The sequence below is a fragment of the Catharus ustulatus genome, chromosome 1 (assembly GCF_009819885.2).
Source record: "Catharus ustulatus isolate bCatUst1 chromosome 1, bCatUst1.pri.v2, whole genome shotgun sequence".
Taxonomy (NCBI): Eukaryota; Metazoa; Chordata; class Aves; order Passeriformes; family Turdidae; genus Catharus; species Catharus ustulatus.
The window spans coordinates 72061794-72083735 of NC_046221.1; the positions used below are offsets into that span (position 1 = coordinate 72061794).

The 21942-nt window shown below is 37.4% G+C and overlaps 1 protein-coding gene across 1 annotated transcript in view; it reads right to left on the minus strand.

Moving 5' to 3' along the window:
- Nucleotides 1–256: 256 nt before the first annotated feature.
- Nucleotides 257–21942, minus strand: part of EXOC2 (exocyst complex component 2) — a 133371-nt gene continuing 111685 nt past the window's right edge. The window contains exons 24-28 of the mRNA XM_033058326.1: nucleotides 11482–11537; nucleotides 7853–7975; nucleotides 5525–5586; nucleotides 4661–4720; nucleotides 257–1845 (exon numbers count right to left, since the gene is read on the minus strand). Coding sequence (XP_032914217.1) covers nucleotides 1752–1845; nucleotides 4661–4720; nucleotides 5525–5586; nucleotides 7853–7975; nucleotides 11482–11537 — 395 coding nt within the window. The 3' untranslated portion in view covers nucleotides 257–1751. The remainder of the gene's footprint in view (nucleotides 1846–4660; nucleotides 4721–5524; nucleotides 5587–7852; nucleotides 7976–11481; nucleotides 11538–21942) is intronic.

Here is a 21942-nt window from a genome sequence, read left to right on the forward strand (position 1 = left end):
GCCTAAGTTACTTCAGACAAGCACCTACACGAAAGTCTGACTTCAGGTTTTAAAGACAAGCAATGAGCTGCAGTAGTAAAAGATGAGTAAGACAACAATCTTACAACAAAGAGATGTCTGAATGTATGTTAAGACAGTACAGACAACAGAACAAGTTTTCAATACTTAGAACATGTCTGATAGGAATATAGAAATTGTAGACTGGCAAAATTCAAAGAAATCACATTTCTTGGAAAGTGAGGAATTAAAGAAGAGCTTATGACCATATTTCTTAATATTTTATTATTCTGAAGTGAAATCTTTTACAGAACTGGATGATCATTTCAGTTAATATCAGCAGTTGAGACTGTGACCACCACAGAATGGACAACACTTAACAAAATGACATTGCTCCAGGTACTTAAAGATAATAACATATACTTGAAGTCTCACACTTCCATTCCACACAATGCTATTACTTACACAGAACTTTTTAACAAGTAACTACATGTGCGTCAAACTTTCTCCAAAATTACATATTATAGGAATTATACGCTGCATTTTTAAAGCACATAAATGAACTGGCAAAAGAAATGAGTTGACATTAAGAAATTGTTTGAAAACTATGCACTATTCCTGAAACAATTTACTCAAAGTGACTGCAATTACAGAAAGAATATATTATTACTGCATTATTTAATTCCAAGTCATGATATCAGTTATAAAATTAAACTCATTTGTTTTGTGGGGGCCACAAAACAATGGCAGCATAACTGTTCTCTCCTAAATCCCTATTTCCCCCCATACAAAGCCAATAACTAGTGGTGAAAACAGGAAAAGAGGACTGACTAACAAGAGGAAGACAGTGGCTGTAAGCCTGTAAGAGCAAGAAAAGACAAGACTAGTAAGAAGGAAGAAGCAAAACAAATAATGATATATTGTGTTCTTCCTTACTACATGAGAAGCTATTAACTATTCTACTCCTTGACACCAAAGAATATTTTACTTGGACATTTTTCCTTATCTTATGAACTTGGAGTGCTTTTCTCTTAATTGCCAATGAAGGTAGATCTTATTTCAGATGTGAGGGGTACCATCAATCAACACTTGAATAGAAGGGAGAAACATAAGAGGCAGCTACATGTTTAATTAAAAATAAGTAAGAAAAGAAAAGTCCCCAAGAAATCAGACTTGAAACCACCAAAACTGTAGATGAGAACAAGAAAAAAAAAGTTACCATTTTTAAATGCAAAAGAAGCACTGTACTTAATATAGTATTTGGACATTTATTAGTCAGCTCTAGGGGGCAATGCTTATTACATACTTTTCGACAGTTTATAGAATTTATGTCTTCCAGTCACTTCAGTATCACTCTGCATCTAGAAAGTAAGATTGATACACTGAACAACATGAGTAATACTCAAATTTAAGCTGACATTTGCTAAAAATACATTTCAATGTATTTTTAACAAGTGAAACTGAGACTGCAGAACAGTGATGAATATTTCTTCATGAACAAGTGTATGTAAACAAAATTGACTAAATTCCCTCCACAGAGTGAAATACAGTAGACAGAAAACCATTTTATCAAAGTATGCAGGAACAGAAGTCTCACTCAGCGGGACACCCCATACCATTACTGAAAAGGTTGTATCTCAATTTATTTTCCAGTGGAATCCTTTTTAGATTTTTTTAGAGTGTTCAAAGGAATTGAAGTAGTCCAGAAAAAAATGTACAATGTTTAAGCAGATTTGTCCGCACTGTGTTTTTGTCTATGTTTTCATCATGGCTGATGAAGAAGCTTGAAAACAGGTCAGCTGCAAGTGCATGCTGCTTTTGAATTTGTTTAGCAGCTCTTCTAGTAACCTGTAAAGGAAAAACAATTACAACTTCAGGAGATTCTGAAAAGGGAACAATTACTGCCAGTTTTGATTATTCTGTCTGTGACTTCAGGTACACTGTCTGCTTTTCTTTTGTAGCTGAATTGCAAATTTCAGTTCTCAGCCTTCTCTTTGGAAGGTATTTGCAGACTTCTCTTAAATATCACGACTGAGAGATCAGAGATAGTATGACTTTTCTAGGAGAAAAATTAAAGTAATTTCATGATTATAAGCCACACTTCTGGGTGCCAGCAACTTTTCATTCTTTGTCCATATATAAGCCGCACCTGATTATAAGCCGCACGTTACAATACAGAGTGTGATAAAAGGTGTCTATTCTATCACCATCTGTTGAGGGTGGGGGCAGTGATCCTTATCTCAACGGCAGATATTCTGCTAATGGGCCATCCATTGAAACCAGCTGGGGCATTGTTCCTTATCTTTTCACAACCCATCCTTCCTCCAGGAGTCATTTTCTGCTAATGGCCCATTGAGTCCCACTGTGTGACTGATAAAATCACTGCATCCCATTGGAAGTTGCTCCAGCCAGAGGGAAGAGCCCAACATTTCTTACCAAGATCAAAACAGAGGTTTTGGGACACTAAGGGAGCCCCTTTCTCCACTGGACTCCAGAGGAAAACTGGATTTCTCCACATCACCACTGGACCTCCAGAGGGAAATTGCACCTTGTATAGGAGCACTGTTTCAACTGAATCACATCTGTCACTGGAGGAGGATGCAGCCACCATTTAATGGGACTGCTACCAACACCCTGCCTGACGGGGTGTCAGGTTGTACTCTGACTTTGTCAGGGTTTGGGGTTTGTTTCTTTGTAGTACTGTATTTCTATTTTAATTTCCCTAGTAAAGAACTGTTATTCCTAATTCCCATATCTTTGCCTGAAAACCCCTTGATTTCAAAATTCTAATAATTTAGAGGGAGGGGGTTTACATTCTCCATTTCAAAGAGAAGCTCCTGCCTTTCTTAGCAGACACCCGTCCTCCAAACTAAAACAGCAACTTTTTGTTCTTTGTCCATATATAAGCCGCACCTGATTATAAGCCGCACTTCGGGTTTGGACCAAAATTTTAGTCAAAATGGTGCAGCTTATAATCATGAAATTACTGTAATCCACCTCAATCATGTTGTTTTGTCCCTAATAAATAAACTGTGTATGAGTTCATTTGGGGGCATAACAGTAGTTAACTCACATCTACCGAGCTATCAAGAAAGCACCTGGACCAGTGGATAGTATTTAAAATAATCCACACACCACAGGTGTAGGAGCAATGGTGTTGATAGGCCTGTTGCAGAAAACATTGACTGTAACAGTGGAGATGCATTAAGTTGTTTTACAGTCTTGGCTGGGTGTTTTGTTTTCTCCAAATCTAGGGAATAATGTGATCTCTGAACCCTATTTCAAAACCAAGCCATGTAGGGCAGACATGTATTACCTGAACTTTTTGGCATTCTGCACTACAGAACAGCCAGTATCAGAAAAAAACAATTACACCACGTGTTAAAAAAACCCCCAAAAATTAGCCCAAGAATAGCAACTTAAACAAAAAAAATCAATATCTGCTTCCTCAGTGAGTCCTCTGGAAAATGATCATGTCCACATTAATAATTTAGCATCACAATAGTGATTGTGAATGAATGCACACAAACAGCTCTCAGAGTACAAATGTGTTATTTTACACAAGTACATGTACATTACAACAAGCCATTGCTATGACCTGGGAAACAGAACAAGTTCTGCACTGTCTGGGGGTCAGAACACTGAGGCACATGTAATAATGATGCAGTTCTTGATTCTCATTTGTCTCATGAAGCTCAGATGTTTGTGACTAACTAAGTGAAAAAAAAATTCTACAGGTGTTTTGGAAAATTTGAGTTAAAAGATCTCTCCTTACTCAAAAACTGATTTCTAACTTTAATAAAGCACAAAAGCTAAGTAAGATGAGGAGCTGTCTTGAGACTTGTGGCTAGCAAAGAGCAGGTTTGACTACACAGACAGAGGACATCTGGAAGAAGGCACAGACCAAGAACCATGAGCTGTACCAACAGTCTCTTTATGTGTCTACAAAATATTTTAAATTCTGACTGCTAAGTGCAAACTTATTTGATGCAGGAAAGTAAAATGAAACCAATCTCTAGTTCAGATCATCTATACTTACACTACTGATTACAAGTCTGTCCTAGTTTTACTCCTTATTAAGCTGTGGTTGTAGAATAGTCTACCAAATACCAGGTTGGATGTAGCAAAGCAACATATTTGTCAAAGGTCATTATGATGGAAAAGGAAGCACCCAAAATTCCTCCTCCTGTAGTTAAGAAAGAGCCACAGACCCTCCTTACTTTTTTTTTTTTTAAAGGAAATATGCCGGTTTTATGAGCTCCCCATATATCAGCTTGCAAAAGCCTGAACTTTGTTTTTGGCCATTTTTTTATTGCTACTAAATTCAGTAAAACAATACAATGGAACTCACAGAAACCTTAAGATTAACAAGGAAGGCTAAAATAGACTGATACTATGAGACAAATAAAAAGCTACACTGAACTGGCAAGACTGGGATGGGCAAGCAGGATATGTCATAAAGCTCTTCTGTGTAATTTAATAGGCCTGGAACAAGGCAAGGACTGAGCTTATTCTTGACTCTGTCCAAAAAGGCTTCTGCTCTGTAATTCAGAAGGGTGAAATACAGTGAAAGTTAACCCTTTTATAGCAAAGTTTTCTTATAAGAGTAAAAAGAAATGGCTCTGAAGACCATAAAGGAAACAAGAGGGTGCATTGTACTCACTTTCTGTCAGTTCCACTTGAGAGCTGAGGCAAGGCTTCCAAAGCTTGCTTAAAGCTTGATCTGCAAAGAAAACAGAAATACTCATATTCTGCTAGTATAAGACTCAGCATTTACAGTTTCTCTCTATAAATCCTACAGATCACCTAGAAAATTTCAATCAACCAACTTTACTCAAAACTGCTGACAGCTATCATAACCTGTTTTTACATGTCTTGGCTGCATCAACCACTGATGGTGCTAATGCTTTTTTTCTTCTTACTTAATATTAATGTGTGTGAGTACCCCCCACACTATTTATCTTTGGTCTTGCCTCGGTGAGAAATGTTAAATTGCTGAAAGCCTTTTGAAGGTGTTGAATTCTAGAAGACAGCGTGAAGCAGAATTCCCTTTCCCTGATTAGGTGTGTGGAGAAGGAGTAGGATATTATATAAGCGTATGGAGAGCCCTCTCCATATCTCTATAGCGGGACTCTGACAGTATCTAGATCTGGCAGGTTATTTGCTTTATCCTTTATGAGATTGCTGTGAAAAGCTGGATAAAACTCATCAAGATCTGCTCTGTGTCTGGCTTTAGCATAATTATCCTCACTAGCTGTACTGCTGTTAAGAAGTTTTACAATTTGTTTTTGGTGGCAAATATTAGTTTGTGTCTAAAATGCCAAGTAAAAAACAACAAAAAAGTAACGACTATTTTCTTTCAACTGATAAAATCTTGCTAGGCATCTGGTTTTGGTATATTTAAACAGTAGATCACATATTCTATTTGAAGTAAAATTCTTTCATTCTAAATTTACATTATGTGTTTTTGCATGTTTACCAAGGATTCCATTACACTGCAAAAAAGTGACATTACAGCACATCTTACTTGCTTTCAGGTGTTAGGTATATGGCCACAGTATCCCTCAGTGCACAGATTTCAAGTTTTGCCTAAAGACAGAAATACAAATACAGAAACAATGACCCAATGTTCTTTCGCCAAGTGTACACAAGTATCCCAAAGCTTCACCTTCTTGAGGGGCAAACACTATTGCACGCTGCCCTTGTAAGCAGCCTTGGCTTTTAACAGTTTATTTCCTGTATTCTTCGTTGCCATGCTCCTCTCTCAGGAGACTGCTCAAAGGAACAATTTCATACTTTTGATTCAAGTCAAACTGTTTACATGGTCACTGTGTAGTAGCCAAAAAACACTGGTTTGTCTCTCAGTAGCAGTAATAATTAAGAATTCTGTTTCATCTTTTCTGCACTGTGATAGAAAGATAGAAGGATGCAACTATTTTTTTTTTTAATGAAATACAGTGAGCTTAACTTCTCACAGCACAGCTATGCCAGAGAGGAAGGAAACACAAAAGTACAAAAATCTGTCAATACACATTTTATGCTTGGTTCTTCTGGTTAATTTATTTTTTTTTCCATCAGATGAGGAAGTAGAATGATTGTACTTTGTTTCTTTTGTGTCACCTGCTGGGCAGAAGAGCTTGAGGATTTTACTCCTGCACTGCACTGTCTGCCCAGGTATTAATTTTCATTTAGGCAAACTATGAAGGAGACTGAACTCACAGATTAAACAAACTCCATAGATCATCCTTTAGTCTTTGAAAAGCAATCATTATCATCACAACTTTTATATGAAATAGAAACATTCTGCAAGAGATCATTAAGCAATTTCATTTAAAAATACAAAGTGAACTTAATAAAAATTTACATTTTGTTCTTTTAAGCATAATGATGAAATTTAATCCAGTTAGAGATTACAGTAACATTTAGACACAACTAATGATGTTAATCTTTGAAAACAAAACTTTTGACAATGCAACACAGACAACTAATTCCATTTATAATGAAAGCCTTTGTCTTTTAGGTATCTCCCCATCCGTCATCTAGGTAGGAAGACAGCTACAATTTATGTTTTTTTAGAGCCAGAACTTTCTGGCACAAAATATAACATAGCCACCCCAAATTTTTATACTCTTAAGAAATGCTTTTTTCAACACAGAATATTTGACCTTTTTTTGTATAGCGCTCCAAGCTCAAGAGTTGTAGACTTTTTGAAGTCCTGCACCTAAGATTCCGGAGTCTTTTCTACATTTTAGGAGGTACCAGTACCCCATTCTCAACACCACAGCCTAAATAAACCTCGTGGAATGGTGAGCCCTGCAAAACTGTGGGTCATGGGACATGGGAATACAGAGTGAGGCTTGAATGAGAATTTTTTGTTCAGTCTAACAAGGCTTGGATGACTCTCACACTGCTGCTGTCTGTCAGACAGGATTTTCCATGTTCAGAGGAACACAAAATGACCATGAGTGACAAACTTACAGTAAGGAGAGAAAAGCCTTTCCATTATGGGTTTAGGCAGCAAGTCCCTATCGTGGGGTGTTTAATCAGAAAAAAGGGATTTAGGTGTAGCTTTGTTGTTATTAATGGGTTTGGTTTAAATATGGAGTCAATCTCACTTGGTTGCGATATTCCTATACTAATTCTCTCTCCAATGCTATTACTAGCAGCATTGGAAAACAAGACTTACAACTGGATAATTATTTTCCCATCATAATGCAAGAATGCTGTCCTGTACAATGAATATAGGCAGTTTGCTCTTCTTCTGTTACAGCCATACCAATATGACTCAGAGGGATTTTTTAAAAAAGGTGTTTTTCTTAGAGCCCTTTAAAGCTTACCCAATAGCAAGTACAACTACCAATCCAGCTGCAAATAAAGACAGAAACCTATTCTTCCCATGTTACAACAACAAGGTATTGTACAGAGGGTATAACAAACAAGTGACTAGTCCTGCAAAGTCTTACAAGATCCTACCACATCCTGTTTTAGGGATTTTTAAATCTCAAAATATCACTACATGTTTGTTTTTTCTTTTAAAGTGATTTTAATGTCAGGCCAAAGAGAGTATGTGACATCATTTCAAAGAGGATACTATTAGGTTCCTTTTTATCTCACAGGATACAAGTAGCCTTTTAATACCATCTAACACAAAGATAACCCTAAAATATAATCAAACCCAAGAATTAGTATCCCAAAGGGTATTCATCCACAAATCTGACATAGGTTGTAAACTAATCCTTTTTATCTCCTTGCTTTCACTGCTACAATAAATCAAACAAACACCCAGATTGTATCTCTGTCTGTTATACTTGGTTTTCTAGATTCAGCTGTTTGACAGAATGAACTATTCAGGTACCTGTAAAGCTCCATTTTTGCTGAAGGATGACACACACTGCATCAGTCGACTCAGTTCTTCAGAGACTGCTTCTACAACCCTTGACATCACCCGAGGAACTAAGTCTTTGGAAATGGTAAACACCTAAATTTTATGAAAGAAGAATCATGAGCACAACACCTCCATCGACAGAAATATTTTCAATACCAACATTTCAATAAAAACCATAAGCCTCTTTGACTGAAAGGTCTCCTTCATTTTTATCAATATACAAAAAATTCCAAAGAAATTAGAATATGAAGGATGTCTTTTGATGCTTGCCCTGCATTTCGACCGATCCTCTCTGTTATCAGTAAATTTGCCTGTGTGATTTGTGATAACCTTCTTGCTATACCAAAAGGCAGCTAAACTACAAAATATATGCTTTTGGCTGATGGATGCAGGTAGTCAGACCACTGTCTTGTAGACAGCACCTTTAATTCAGTTGTCTGACTGACACAGTTACACATTCAGCCACTTTTTACCCACTATTTTGCTATTTTTTCTAGACTTCTTTATATTTGACCACTGTTGAATGGCGAGTGTTGCTATACTCTATGACAGAGAGAAACATTTGACAGCCTGTGTGAATATGAAGGTGTCAATGGATTTTCATTTAGATTAGTTCCCTGGCAAAAAATATTAAACCTTGCTGTTTTTTCCATGCATCAAGACCATCTTTTTAACTGTTTATTTCTGTAACTTTTAAAAGTGGCATATTCAGAAAAGTAACTGCAACACAAAATTATTAAATCTATGCTTGAAGCAAAGTATGAAGAGACCAATCTTCCTTAAAGGGAGCTTTACAGAAGTGAGAAATTGTTGTGGATTAAAAAAAAAGAAAGTATGATTTTTCTATACAGAATTCGGGAAAATGCAGGCCAAGAGGTTGGAATATAGGAGGAAGTGAGATTATAGGTTAGACACACCAAACTTGTGTCAAAGCTTAAAGATGATGATAAAGCTGCATTAAACTGCACAGGGCTGGGAGAGAAGATGACACAAGCAGCTGGAGTGGTGTATGTAATCTGAAGTACGTGACTGGAGTGGTACAAGAAGGAAAATGAAATGTACAGTAATTTCACTACCATAAGGCGCACCGGACTATAGGGCGCACTTTTTTTTTGCAGCGAGGTTCCTCCCCCAGCTCACCTTGTGCGGTTGCTGGCTGAGGCCCCGCCTCAACCCGGCAGCCATTGGCCCCCGGGCCCATCTCCACCCGGCAGGGCCAGGGCATGCCCGACGTTGCTCAGTGCCATGTCACCGAGGCCGGGCTATGCCTGCCGCCTCTCCGTGCCCCTCCCCGGGGCTGGGGCATGCCTGTGGGGGGGCCGCCCTGCCTGCACGGGGCTGGGGAGTGCCCGCCTCCACTCCGCCCCGCCTCCACCTGGCAGCCATGGCCCTGCCGGTTCCCCCCGTGGCTCGCAGCTCTCACTTCTGGGTAGGCAAATTTCCGAACTTTGTCCATCAGCTAAGGCGCACCGGACTATGAGGCGCACTTCCGGGTCCGGGGGAAAATTTTAGTCAAAAGGGTGCGCCTTATAGTTGTGAAATTACTGTATTAAGTTTTGAAACACTTCCCCAGTTTCTGCTTTGAAATAGTCTAAAGAATTAAGTAGTGGATTGTTTTGCTGGATACTTTAGCTTTCACACAAAGTTTGGATCCCATGTCTGACAAGGAAATTCAGTAATTGACAGAAGATATTAATACATATGCGTAAAAATAAACAAGGGAAAAAACACTCAAAAACAAAGAAAGAAAGATTCCTGCAGAGTTTTCAATGATTTTAATAAAGAACTGTGTAGCAGGCATCCCATAAGGCTGACCATTCCAAAAGGCAAGTCTGCACCACAGGCAAGTACACTGACCCCATAAATGTCAGCTACCAGCTGTTACCACTGCTGGAAAGGGGTCATCTTACTCAGCACCAAACATTGCTGACCAATTCAACACAAACATACCAGGAACATGCCCAAAGATCTTCTACTGAGAAGAGAATATTTCTGCCTGCAATGAGCCCTCTTGAAGTTACTTTACAGAATCCAGGAAAAATAATTCTCAGCAAGGGTGAATCATCATAAATTTGCAATAAGAAGCCCTTATTTTGATTTCAGCTAAATTTGAATTCAAAGGTAGAGAAACAATTTTCTTTCCATTTGAGTCTATCCTTGTTGTTCATCTGATGGTTATTTTTTTGCTGTTTCAAATTACAGAAACTTGCTGCCTTGCTAACTAAACTTAATCCTGACCCATCTTAACAGAATTTCAGCAGCAGAAATGGGAGTTTCATCTTGACACATGTTCTCATATTTCTATAATATTTCACATCTAGAAATTTATGAGGCTATGGCATTTAGGCCAGAATCAGTATCGGTCTCAATGAAGAGAGCACAGCAATGCACCTTTCTGCTGCAGCATTTTAGTAAGAATGCATGCTTACAAGCCTAGCTCAGTAAGTCACATTTGAATTTTTTAGAACAAAATCTCTAATTTCCATTTTAATCAATTTCCACTACACTGAAAAACAATATTAATAATCGCTATCATGTTGGCATATGTTTTTAGTGTTTCTTATTCCCTCATTTGGAAGCATTTGGTAAAAATCCCAATGCTTCCGTGAAAGTGCTTCTGCTATAATCTAATACTGAAATAACATCAAAAATACTGCAAGTCAAATTTGAAGTTCCTTAAAATATTTTAATTTATATGAATTCTTGCAATGTAAGAAGGAATAATATAAGTAAAAGCCTCAAGTGAATCTCATTATATTTTAATTACAGAGAAACGGTAGAGCAGCCATACTTGTGGTACTTTGCAAGGTAAGAGCAATGTTACTTCCAATGCTTCTACCAGGAGCAACAGTAATCTTGAAAAAAACCAGTTAAAACAGAAAAAAATATTGAAAACAGATAACACTCTCGATGATTAGAAGGAGCTATTATGTAAAACACAGGTTCTAATTTAAAGAAAATTCCTGCACATAATCCCAAAAGGCTAAATAACTGCAGCTCCTCCAAGCTTATTATGTTATAAGCAATGTTTTAACATGCACTCCCTAGCCTAGGTAACCATTACCCACTCAGGTATTTCAAGCAGTATTTTGCTGTACAAAGGCTATAAAACTTTCTGGGTTTAGCTTTCCTATTTCCATTGTATGTAGAAGACTGACATATATTGGTTTTTCATTCTGAGTGGCACGTGTTGAACATTTCCTTCAAAGTGAAACAGAACTTAATTTACAGATATTTTGGAAAATAAAGATAATCAGAGAAAGAGAGCATCATAACTAGCCATATATCTACATGTTATCTGCATGGAAAGGGAGAATTTAACTTCAGAATTTGGCTTTCCTCTTTATCAGATAACGGAGACAAAAAGGTGTAATGGAGTGTTAGAGAGGATAAACAGGAACTACTCATCTCCTTCTGCCCATTAAAAAAAAAAGTTATCTGTTATATAACAGGTTGGCTAAACCTAATCTAAAACTCATCTATAATGAAGACACTTCAATAAACAGGTGAAAAACCCTGGTGAAAGCCAGGATTTACTAGGAAAAGTACACTGAAATCATATGAATATAAGCATGAAACGATCTGAAGTTTCTCCTCACCTCTGCATGCACAGCAATGATATTCACTAATGCTTCTTTCAAGTAGTTTCTGACACCTGAAACAGAAGAAGCAAAATAATTACTTTCATTTTGTTGTCACAACAACATCATAATATTCTACTGTTCAATACTGTACTTTTTATTTTCATTTTTTACTACAACTTTTGCAATCAGAGGCAGAAAGAGAAAGTTCCATAGCCACACCACCAGTCTATTTCCTTTTTCAAATCAAATGGAGAAAGGCACATTTCCTTACAGCAGAAGGTTAAAAAAAGCCAGTAGGTTCCTGTTTTAGTATTCTTCTCTAGCAACATAATTTCACCAACTTTGCAATTTAATAAAAAACTAGCATTATTAAAAAATAAATTCTGGATATTTTGCTAGAATACAAACACCATGGCACAGAACATGCACCACAGTTTGATAAGTTCTAAAGAACAAAGTCAAGAGGCTTTGTTGTATGACAGTCTTCAAGATCTTACTACTTTATCAGCTTCTCTATCTGTGAATTATTGTAGATAGGAATAGCAAGGTCTCTTGTTTATCTGAAAGAGGTTCAGAATATATTACTCATGGCAGTTTATAGGAGATGTCATGCCTTAGTAGAAATTTCCTTTTGGGGAAGGTGGAGAAGTCAAATAAGCATTTTCTTGCCAAGATTATGAAATGCTTGTCAATTTACACTAAGAAGTGAATTCTAAACAGAAGAACATCCAGCAGTGTGTGCTTTAGTTAGGACAGGCTCTTAGTACTCTTTGCTGCCTTAATTCTGTAACTCTCCCAGCCTGCACTCCAGTCATCTAAGATTTAAAATAGGCAAAAATCTAAAACTGCCTCACTTGTTTTTATGGCTCCTTCACTTTGCAGGCAAGGGAAAATTAGAAAGCATTCAACTCATTAAAGTGTACATAAATTCTGGAAATACAAAGTAATGAGAGAGGGTTAGTGATCCACATGACCTCAGCTTCTGATTTTGATTAGTCTACCACGAATCAGAGAAAGCGTAATGACCCCATCCCTCCCTTCAATATATTCAATCAACAGTAAAATAGGAGAATCATGGACAAAGACTGGTGAGACCGCAAAGCTCAGAGATCACAGTGTGATTAAGGCTAATGCTATAAAAATTACAAAGTGAACTTTTAATCAGTTCATCTTACTTGCTCCACCTTTCCTCAGATAACACTGATGCAGAAACTTAGTCCTGTTACAAAACACAGTTTTGGAAAGGGTTACCCAAGATCATCAAAATGTGCTATTCTATGAGAAGAGTAGTATCTCACTACTGCCACCTCAGTCATGCTCGTACCTTTAACCATTGATCCCACAACTTGCTTCAAGATATAAAAAAGGTGACACTTTTTCTTTGTTAGACAATTATGGATAAATATTTTATAAAAGTAGGACGCAAGGACGACAGGACTGTCTTGCATGAGGAACAAACACCTAGGATGTGCAATGGGATGCAGCCTGGGCATTAGAAAAACACAAGCCTATCTCCATGCATTCCAAAACGTCTCTAGTACCTTTTCTCTTTGCCTTTATTCATCCCCTTGAAAATCTTGGTAGTTTTTTTTCCATTTAAACTAACCCAAAGACAAATTAAACAGTACTGTATACCAGGTTGCAAACTTAAAATTTCTTTCATCTTAGCAAGGAAGTGAGGGAGGAATAAAGCAACACCAGAAATTTTATGAAACTGACTTTTTTTCTCCTGCCCTATAACCTTGCAAAACAAAGCAAGAATGTTACACACCAACACTTGAACCACACCAAAAGAACACAGGTACATGTGGAAATGCAACACCCCCTTCCTTTTTCCTCTTCTACTGTTTTCCTTCTTTTACTTCACTCTGCCCCTGCTTAAATTGTCTACACACTTCATACCACAGAGATAAAAATTTCTATCACACTCCAGAAGCACATACAACTTGACCAGACACTGAACAATGATATGCAAATTACATCAAGAGGTACAGGGTGAATTTGGGAGTTTATTTGCAGTTAACCTCAGGTGCAAAATGTTGCTTTTGGTCTGTAAACCTAAGTGGTATTAAGCTTTGGGCTGCCTACCAGCCTCATCTTGTGACAGTAGGATCTTTCATGCAGGAACTGTGATTTTACTTTTGCACCACTGCTTCACAAGACCTTGACAATCTCCCTTCTGCAGGGATACCTGAGCATTGCTACAGCATGTTCCTTAGTCAATCAAAATTTCAGTTGTGACCTAAGCAGCATTTCTTTGGCCCAAATGAGTGTTCCTTAACAAAGCATCTCACTCAAACCCTGCTACAGCTGGGGAGTGGTAAGGAAAGTACAGAGATGGCATGTGTGTCTCCTGCAGAGGTGGCCAGCACGCTGAGCTGGGAAGAAGTGTTACCAAGGAGGTGAGTGAAAAGCTGGAGTGGATAGAGACTGAAGTGGGTTGTGTAAGAGGGTGATGTGGTTCCAAGGAACAATCCTCATTTCCTGCCTATCCCACCTAAACCCCCAAGCGTGTCTCTTCTCATGCATTCATGCAACTTGCTCAGGGTAGGAGCTGCTAAGTCTGCTGCTGTAAGCACCCAAACTAAACAGGTTTTGACTGTGCTAGTAAAAATTCCTATCACTATATCTGCAGAAATTTTCTATAACCTATTTCATGAAGAGTTAGTTACCAAGTTGCCATCACTGCTGTAACTACATAAGTACTGTTAATTTCTAAAAGCGTGAAATACTAATATTAGCAACTTTAGTGCCATGTGTTGAACACCATTGTCTGATGGTTCTCAGCTAAGGTAAATGGTTATTTATGCCAGAGCTCAGAATGAATTTAGTAAATGGAATGGAGACGGAGGCTATGGTAAAAGTGAAGTGAGTGTAGCTTAGTATCACACACTGTTAGCCTATCCCAGCTGATAAAATTGTTAACTTAAACCTCAGTGAAAGGGCATAAGCAGACATATTTCATCTTCCATCCTTGTACCACACACACGGTCAAATGGGTGAGCTGAGAACTTAAAGGAGATTACTGCTATTGGGATTGAAAGAAATAATTAGGTGCTCCTGACCTTTCATAGCAGGCTCACTCCTGCAATGACTGCAAGATCGGGAGCTCAGTACCAACACAAACATTTCCTAAGTTTCTTCGATAGGTTTTACAATTTAAGAGCAAATAATTCAGCACAAACTGTGCAATGCTATGCAGTTTAGAGACAGTTTATGTACATGAAACTGCAGTTACCTTAACTGCAGCATTTAATAACCTGAAAGACCTAGTCTTGGTAAGCTAAACAAGCCAAAGACAGAAAGAACATGCAATTGCACTTTAAAATGCCAGTTAGTGGAACCAGACAGGGAAAGAAGGCAAAGAATAACACAGGCACAAGAAAGAAAGAAAGGTATGAATGAACTGACCGTCAGTGAAGTTAGGCTGTAAATTAAAGGTCACTATGTAAAGGTTTGCTCTAGCTAAGCTATGAAATATGTGGTTTTATGACAATTATTGCTCTTGGGGGGGATCAGTTTCCTACCACAAATAGAAAGAGTAATAAGAGTATTTCCCCCCAGCCCTTCCTTTTGTCTTATTTGTGAAGGATTTAATTTTTGGATGTAGAGACAAGGCCAAACATATTGGAATGTCAGGACCTGCAGGCATAGTTAATAACTGTACTCTATTTTGAAAAGTTACAATTAAAAAATATCCAATTTCTGATTTATATCACTGTACTGTTTGTGGCAGGCTTTGCTGAAGCTAAGTATTACTTTTCTGGAGTATGATTCACTGGAAATACAAGCAGTGGCATCCAACTGTGAATTTGTTGTGAAATTCATTTCAAAATGAAAAAATTCTGTCTAGAATAGAATTTTTGTGCAGCTTTCTCTACAACTGTTCAGCAGCCCACGCAATTACAGTTTTTGGGACACCATGCTGCCAGTCCTATTATACAGCACTGAAAGCTAATGCAGCATGTAACTGTAGGTTGCAACTATTAGGCTAATCAAGTGAAACATAACATTCTTAAGTCTAAAATACCTCTTATTTAGCATATTGAAGCACAAATACAATGCCTTTCTACTGCTTCTGACAGAAACGTGTTAAAGAAAGTCTCAACAAGCCCTTGCAATTTCTCTAAGGAAAATGTTATTATTCTGTTACAACATAAATGCATTCCACTCCCACTCTATTCTTAATACCAAAGACTGACTTGCTGGAATTCTAGCTGCCACTAACAAAGCCCAGCATTGCTCTAAAGAAAAATGGATGGAAGACTTAAGACATAAAAATGAAGGACATTTTCAGCCATCAACTATCACAATGGCTGACAGAAATTCTAAAATAGCATCTTCCAATTTTGGACTCTCCACTGTACTTTCTACTGGAGAAACATGTAATAAAATTATCCATTAATCTCCAATTTATACCATTGATTAATTTCTTTTTTTTTGTTTTTTTTTTTTTTTTGCAACTTGAATGTGTCAGACTATGTTTCAAAGCGATTTTAGCAACACTGTAAAGCTGTAGCAAGGATGACTGTGTGAATGATGGGAAAAGCAGAAGGGAAAAAGGTTTGTGGTTCTGAGGATTAACAGAAACCAAACTTTTAGCTTGCCAATACAGGAGTCATTCAGGAGATCTTCAGATGGTGTAGGTGCTACCAGTTGTCCCACTTGTAGTTCTCAGAGATATGTCTCCCCCAAGTACTTATATGACATTGTTATACTACGAAACCCCCGAAGTGACTGAATAAGCATGCAAGAGTAGGGACTCCAATACCACATTGTGTAATTCTAAAACACACAGAGGCTACAAAAACTTGCATGCAAGAAAAGAGCAAAGGTTGCACACATAGCAAAACTGAACTCCACAGGCTACTTTTTATGTGCCGGAAGCTAACTTGGATCTTCAAATGTTCCCAGTCCTTCTATAGTAAATTGATAGCATGAAAGATGATATGAGCTTCAAACATCTTTTAAGCCTTCTGCAGATTCAAGAGTTCAAAGAATGAACTGAAATTCAGTGAGGACAACTGAAACACACAGGAAATTCTAACCCAGGCACACTGAGTTTAACACACTTTTAACGCTTGTGAGATAGGAACCTCATTTGAGATGGACAGCTGGGAATCCAACCTTGCTGCTGCCTCTCACCAAACCAGCCTTTTCACTTGTCTCTTGGGCAAAAAGGAGGAGAGGATAAATTCACATAACTGTTTAGAAAAAACAGGTGATGTCAGCAGCTACCTCTGCTTATCAGCAGTAAACCAGACAGAGGATAAAAGGCTATGAAGGGTCAAAAGAAAAGAAAAAAGGAAAATTTGGTTAAAGAGAAATCATGCAGGAATTTTGAAAGCTGCTGTTCCTCTCTGGAGGAACTAGAAAAACCATCCGCAGGAAATTTTACAGTATGACAGCTGCCACTTTTTTTTTTTTTTTAAATAAAGCAAAGGTTGAACAATTCTTAAGATGTTGACTAAGCTACCAGACTTGTTTCACTTATTGACTTATTAGAAACCTAAGCTCTGAGGGACTGAAACAGAAATGAATGTTGGGTAGGCACAGAGCCATCAATTTAGGGAACAACAGAGAGCATTCTAAGACCATTCTGTAGGAGGCCAATACTTAACTGGGCAAGCAACTGCTGCTGGTGGTAGCAATGTTTCTTAGAGCTTCTGAAAAGAGAGCACTAAATTCGTTGGCCTTGAGGCTTGAGCATGACTTGGTAGAGATAGGAAAACTGATGCCTGGGAATCTGAAATTTTGCATTTTAAGACACATCCAATTGTACGCACTATTTTTTACAATTTATTGTTCTGTTTGGTGGGTTATGCCAGTAACAGTCAATCAGTCTGACACCTCTTTTTTTCCTGATTACTTTTTAATGAAAACTTTCCTGAAAATACAGTAATATACAGAATTTGGTGATCTAAAAAGATTAATATTTTTCATACCTAGCAGCAGAACACCAATAATTGCCTGTTCCTGGACATTCCATTTCCTATTCTGATAGTAAGTTTAGAGGAGGGCAAACGCAAAAAAGTATTTAATCTGCTTTGTTTTAATAAAGGAACTGGCTTTTAAATTTTTTTGATATATATTCTTTTCAGTTACATACACCCTATTGTCAGATTTAAGCAAAACAGTATTGGAAATGTTAATTTCTAAGCTTCAGATATATCATGTCAAACTTTACAGCAAGTCACATTGAACTGCATGTCAGTTAAGCTCCAGCAGCTCTTCTGTAAGTTTTTCATCTGTTATGTGAAACTGTTGGAAAAAAAAAAGCTGCACACATCTACTGCAAGTCGTTAATCAGTGCTGTGCAGTGCACATTAAAAAAGAAACTAATGAATGGTATCCACAAACCATGTGGATGTAACTTCTTTAAACAGTCTGATTTTAACTGTTAAGTTTCCTCTAGGTTCTGGCTGCATTGCAGCTGCAATAGCAGTATTTAATACCTGCTTCAACTAAAATTATCCTGGCGCAATCTCTAATGTGGTCACACTCTTCCCCAATGCAACTCCTGTTACAGAAGCAGTGGTAGGGGCTAGCAAGATTCCTTTTGGGATGGCAAACAATTATTTGTATTTCTGCAGCTCTTGAAAAGACAGACTGTGCTCTGCAACACACCAAGTGAGCCCTGTCCTGCCCCATGCAGGATTTTCAACCTTAGATGGATGCCTCCTGACAAACCAAGCTGCCCCACACATCCCACAGAATTTCACTTTTCTATCTAATCTAAACAATAACTTCCAGCTAAAAATCAAGTAATCTCTTTCCAAACCCCAAACATTTAAACAGGTAAGCAGAATGGGTGAGAGGGGAAAGAGGCTCTACAGAGTGAAACACTGTCTGAGGTCACAGCAGGTCAGTAGAGCAGTCAGCACTGCCTCCATGCAAAAGCTGCTGGAACAATTTTAAGAAAAGGTTATCTGTGCAGATGTGTCTTGGTAGAAAAATTTCAAATCATGGAATGACAGATAACTCCAGGCTTCCCATAGTTATGGACCACTACCTGACACCTCCAGTACATGCAAAGATCTAGCAATTACCTTATCCCAAGAAATGAACAGGAAGTAGCACAGACTAAAAGTGAAAATTCAAATGAACACCAAAATATTTTTATTTTTAGGGTGCAGGATTCCAAATAAACATGACTTATAATGTACCTTATGTAAAATATTTCAGAGACTCAGGGTACTGGACTGTGAAGTACATATAGCAAAAAACAGCTTACATTATGTTGGTATTGGGAAGGTATTTATGAAGGAATATTCCTTATATGAAGGAATAAACTTATTGCTTGAATTTTTCAGAGCACTTAAGTTGGATTTGAAAAAAAAACAAAACAATTTGGATTAGAATCAAGTGCCCAGGATGACATGAAAAAGATTAACATCCATTATCTACAAGGACCCATAGCACAGCATGCCTGAGGCTGCATGAAATGCATTTGAAGGAAAGGTGTTGCTCCTCAAAACTATTCAGAAATCTAATGTCTATAACCAGGGAAAGTTAATGTGACTGACAATCTGTTTAATTTTGTATGTTCCCAAAACAACAAACTGTATTTGCCTCATTAGAAAATGCCCCACATTATCTAATGTTTCTTGATTTTAAAAGCTAGCAGCTATTTGCAATTACTACAGTAAATGCGATACCCCATTTAGAAAAACAGTATTTTAATTTCCAAGCAGCCTACACCTCTCAAGATAGTTCCCTAACCTATAGGAATAGACAGAGACCTAACTTGTTTGCATGCATGAGCCTTTCATGAACTACAGCACTGGTACATGAGTATGTCATGCTATTTGACTGAAGTGCCCCCACCCACACAGTGATATCATCTAACCTGACACCTCACAGAGGATAAAAAAATATATATATTAAAAAAAAAGTAGAGATGTGACTTGGAATTTCCCCATGGACATAACAAAGCAGCTCACCTTTATTCTTTACAGTAACAAAAGGTTTCTCCCTTAAAAGACAGTTGATAGGAAATCAGCTTCAGCTAACGGTACTACCACTGGCCTGTTTTCTAAATTAAGGCAGCTAGACAAGCCTGCTTGTTTCCTCCTAATTACTAAAAATAGTTTTGCTATCATGCTTTGTTGTTTACCCTGGATAAAAACATTGCCAGAAAACCGCTTGCAGGATGCTAAGAGCAGATCACATATCTGGCAATAGCTCTCAAAATACAGGAGATCTACCAGGTCACAACCTTTACCACCACCTAAGTGGCCTTATTTGTGTATTATATTTCCTCCTCATTTTGACTCACTAATATTTTTCAAGTTGATTAAAAAAAAGGTTAACAATTAGTAGCTGTCAAAACCAAAATATATAGCAATGCAAATAGTGGCTTTCATTTACTTATTGCTTCTGTTTACCCAAAGAAATACAGACACCACCTCTTAGAGGTTTAAATGGACATTATCATGTTCAGTAAAATAACACTATTTTTATAACCTTCACACATGATTATAAATATTTTTAAAAATATGTGCATGATATATTACCAAATAAATACAGATAATACCATAAATACCATAAAAATAAATACATACATAAGAAATACATATACAAGAAAAAGGTAAGTTAGAGGAAAGTAATTATTTAAAACCAGTCTAGAATGAAAGACATAATTACAGCATTCACAGAGTTTTATGGATCCTTATGATACACCTGAACCAAGCTCAATGTCACACAACTGCTCCATTGTTATCAAAGCAGAAAAGCCCACTTAAAAAGAGGGACTCCAGAATCTCATTTCAGTTTAAGCGAGAATGTGAAATTTCTCACTAGGCCACTTCCTGCTATTGCTGGAAACATTCCCTCCCTTAAACAGAGATGGATTTCAAGGTACTGTACTTAATGTTGTTTTGAAAGTACATTAAGAAGAAAATGTGAACGTGTAGGCAAACTGGAAACTCTCTGGAGAGATTACCCACTTATTTAACCACATTTCCTGTTTTTTAACCCATTTGTCCTAAGTCAGTCCTTAGACTACTGACAAAAATAGATACAAGTGTGTGTACTATAAATAGTTCATTAGCAGGTTTTTCTTGGTAAAACTGAAATGTTTTGATAAATCTATTGTTCTTACTAGCTCCATACTAATTAAACTGTGAATCAGATTAATGTTTTCTTGAGATTCTTGTCTGCATATGTCACGGTAATTAAATATAGAATGCCTCAGGAATCCGAGAAAAAGTCCCAAGAACTAATAGTGATCTAAAATAGCTGTCAATAATTGAAATTTAATGAAGATATTACTGGTAACTTATGAGGCCGAGTGCTTTTACAAACAACAGTTCTGACGCAAGGGAATAGGCTGATCATGCAAAGTCAGAACCTTTCTAAATATTTTGAGATCTGAAGGCCAGAATGTTACATCTTTCAGTTAGTCACCTTGCACTTATTTTCAGCCATGGTAGTGTGTTTATCTAACACAGCGAATGTCATTTGAAGGACCTGACATAAGTAGCTACAAAACTAATTTCTAAAAATGTTAAATGTGAAGGCCTTTCAGACTTATGTTACCTGTAGTTTTTGAACTATTTAAATTCAATCAATAGAAATTATGTCTTGACATTCAAAGAACCTGAAAGTTTCTGTGTTTCAGCTGCCTTGGAGTAGCAGGAGCTCTAAAGACTGCCAATACTGCAATTAATACCTTAGTCTCTGAATTAACTTCAGTCTACGAGAGGGAAACACCAAGAGAATAATACTGATTCTGTGCCTCCTTGTAGAGCCCAAACTGAGATATCTTTAAAATTGAAGCTGCTGAGGCTGTTCTGAACTTTCTGCTACCTCATTTAAACCACAGAATGATCCAAAGGATGGTTGAAGAGGTCTAACCAATATTGCTGCTTTCCTTACAGATATTAAACTCCACTGCTTCTGGGATGGGATAGAAAAGAATTTTCTTTAATGTTAAGAAGGAGCAAAATATGTAATTGTGAAAGACTACAACAGAAAATGTGAAACCCAACTTCACTTGGGAAGGAGAGGTGTTTGCTAGCATCAAATGTTTAAAAGAGGAGCAGGTAGCTGAAGGCAAATCTGATATGTATGCATGTTCTTGCAAGGATTTTGTTAAGAGACGGAATTATTTTTACTTCTTCCAAACACAGTAACAAAGTATAAAGGGAATTTTACCAATCCAGACATGAAGGTCTTGAGCAAAAGATGCTGCATACCATCCTTAGAATTGAACCATGAAGACTCTCAAATTACTCAAATTATTGCAGGATCAGCCAAATCTCAAACCACAAATCAGGTAACAAAGAATGTAAATGGTGAAAGCACAAAAACAAACAAACAAAAAAGCCTAAAGTAAAAAAATACCTCCTTCAGAGGTTATAGCCATTCATACTTCTCCATCTAAGCATACACAGGTTTCAGCTCACTCAAATGGATGATCCTTAGAAGAACCCAGTACCTGAGATACATGACCCACAGAAATTTGACCTGGTG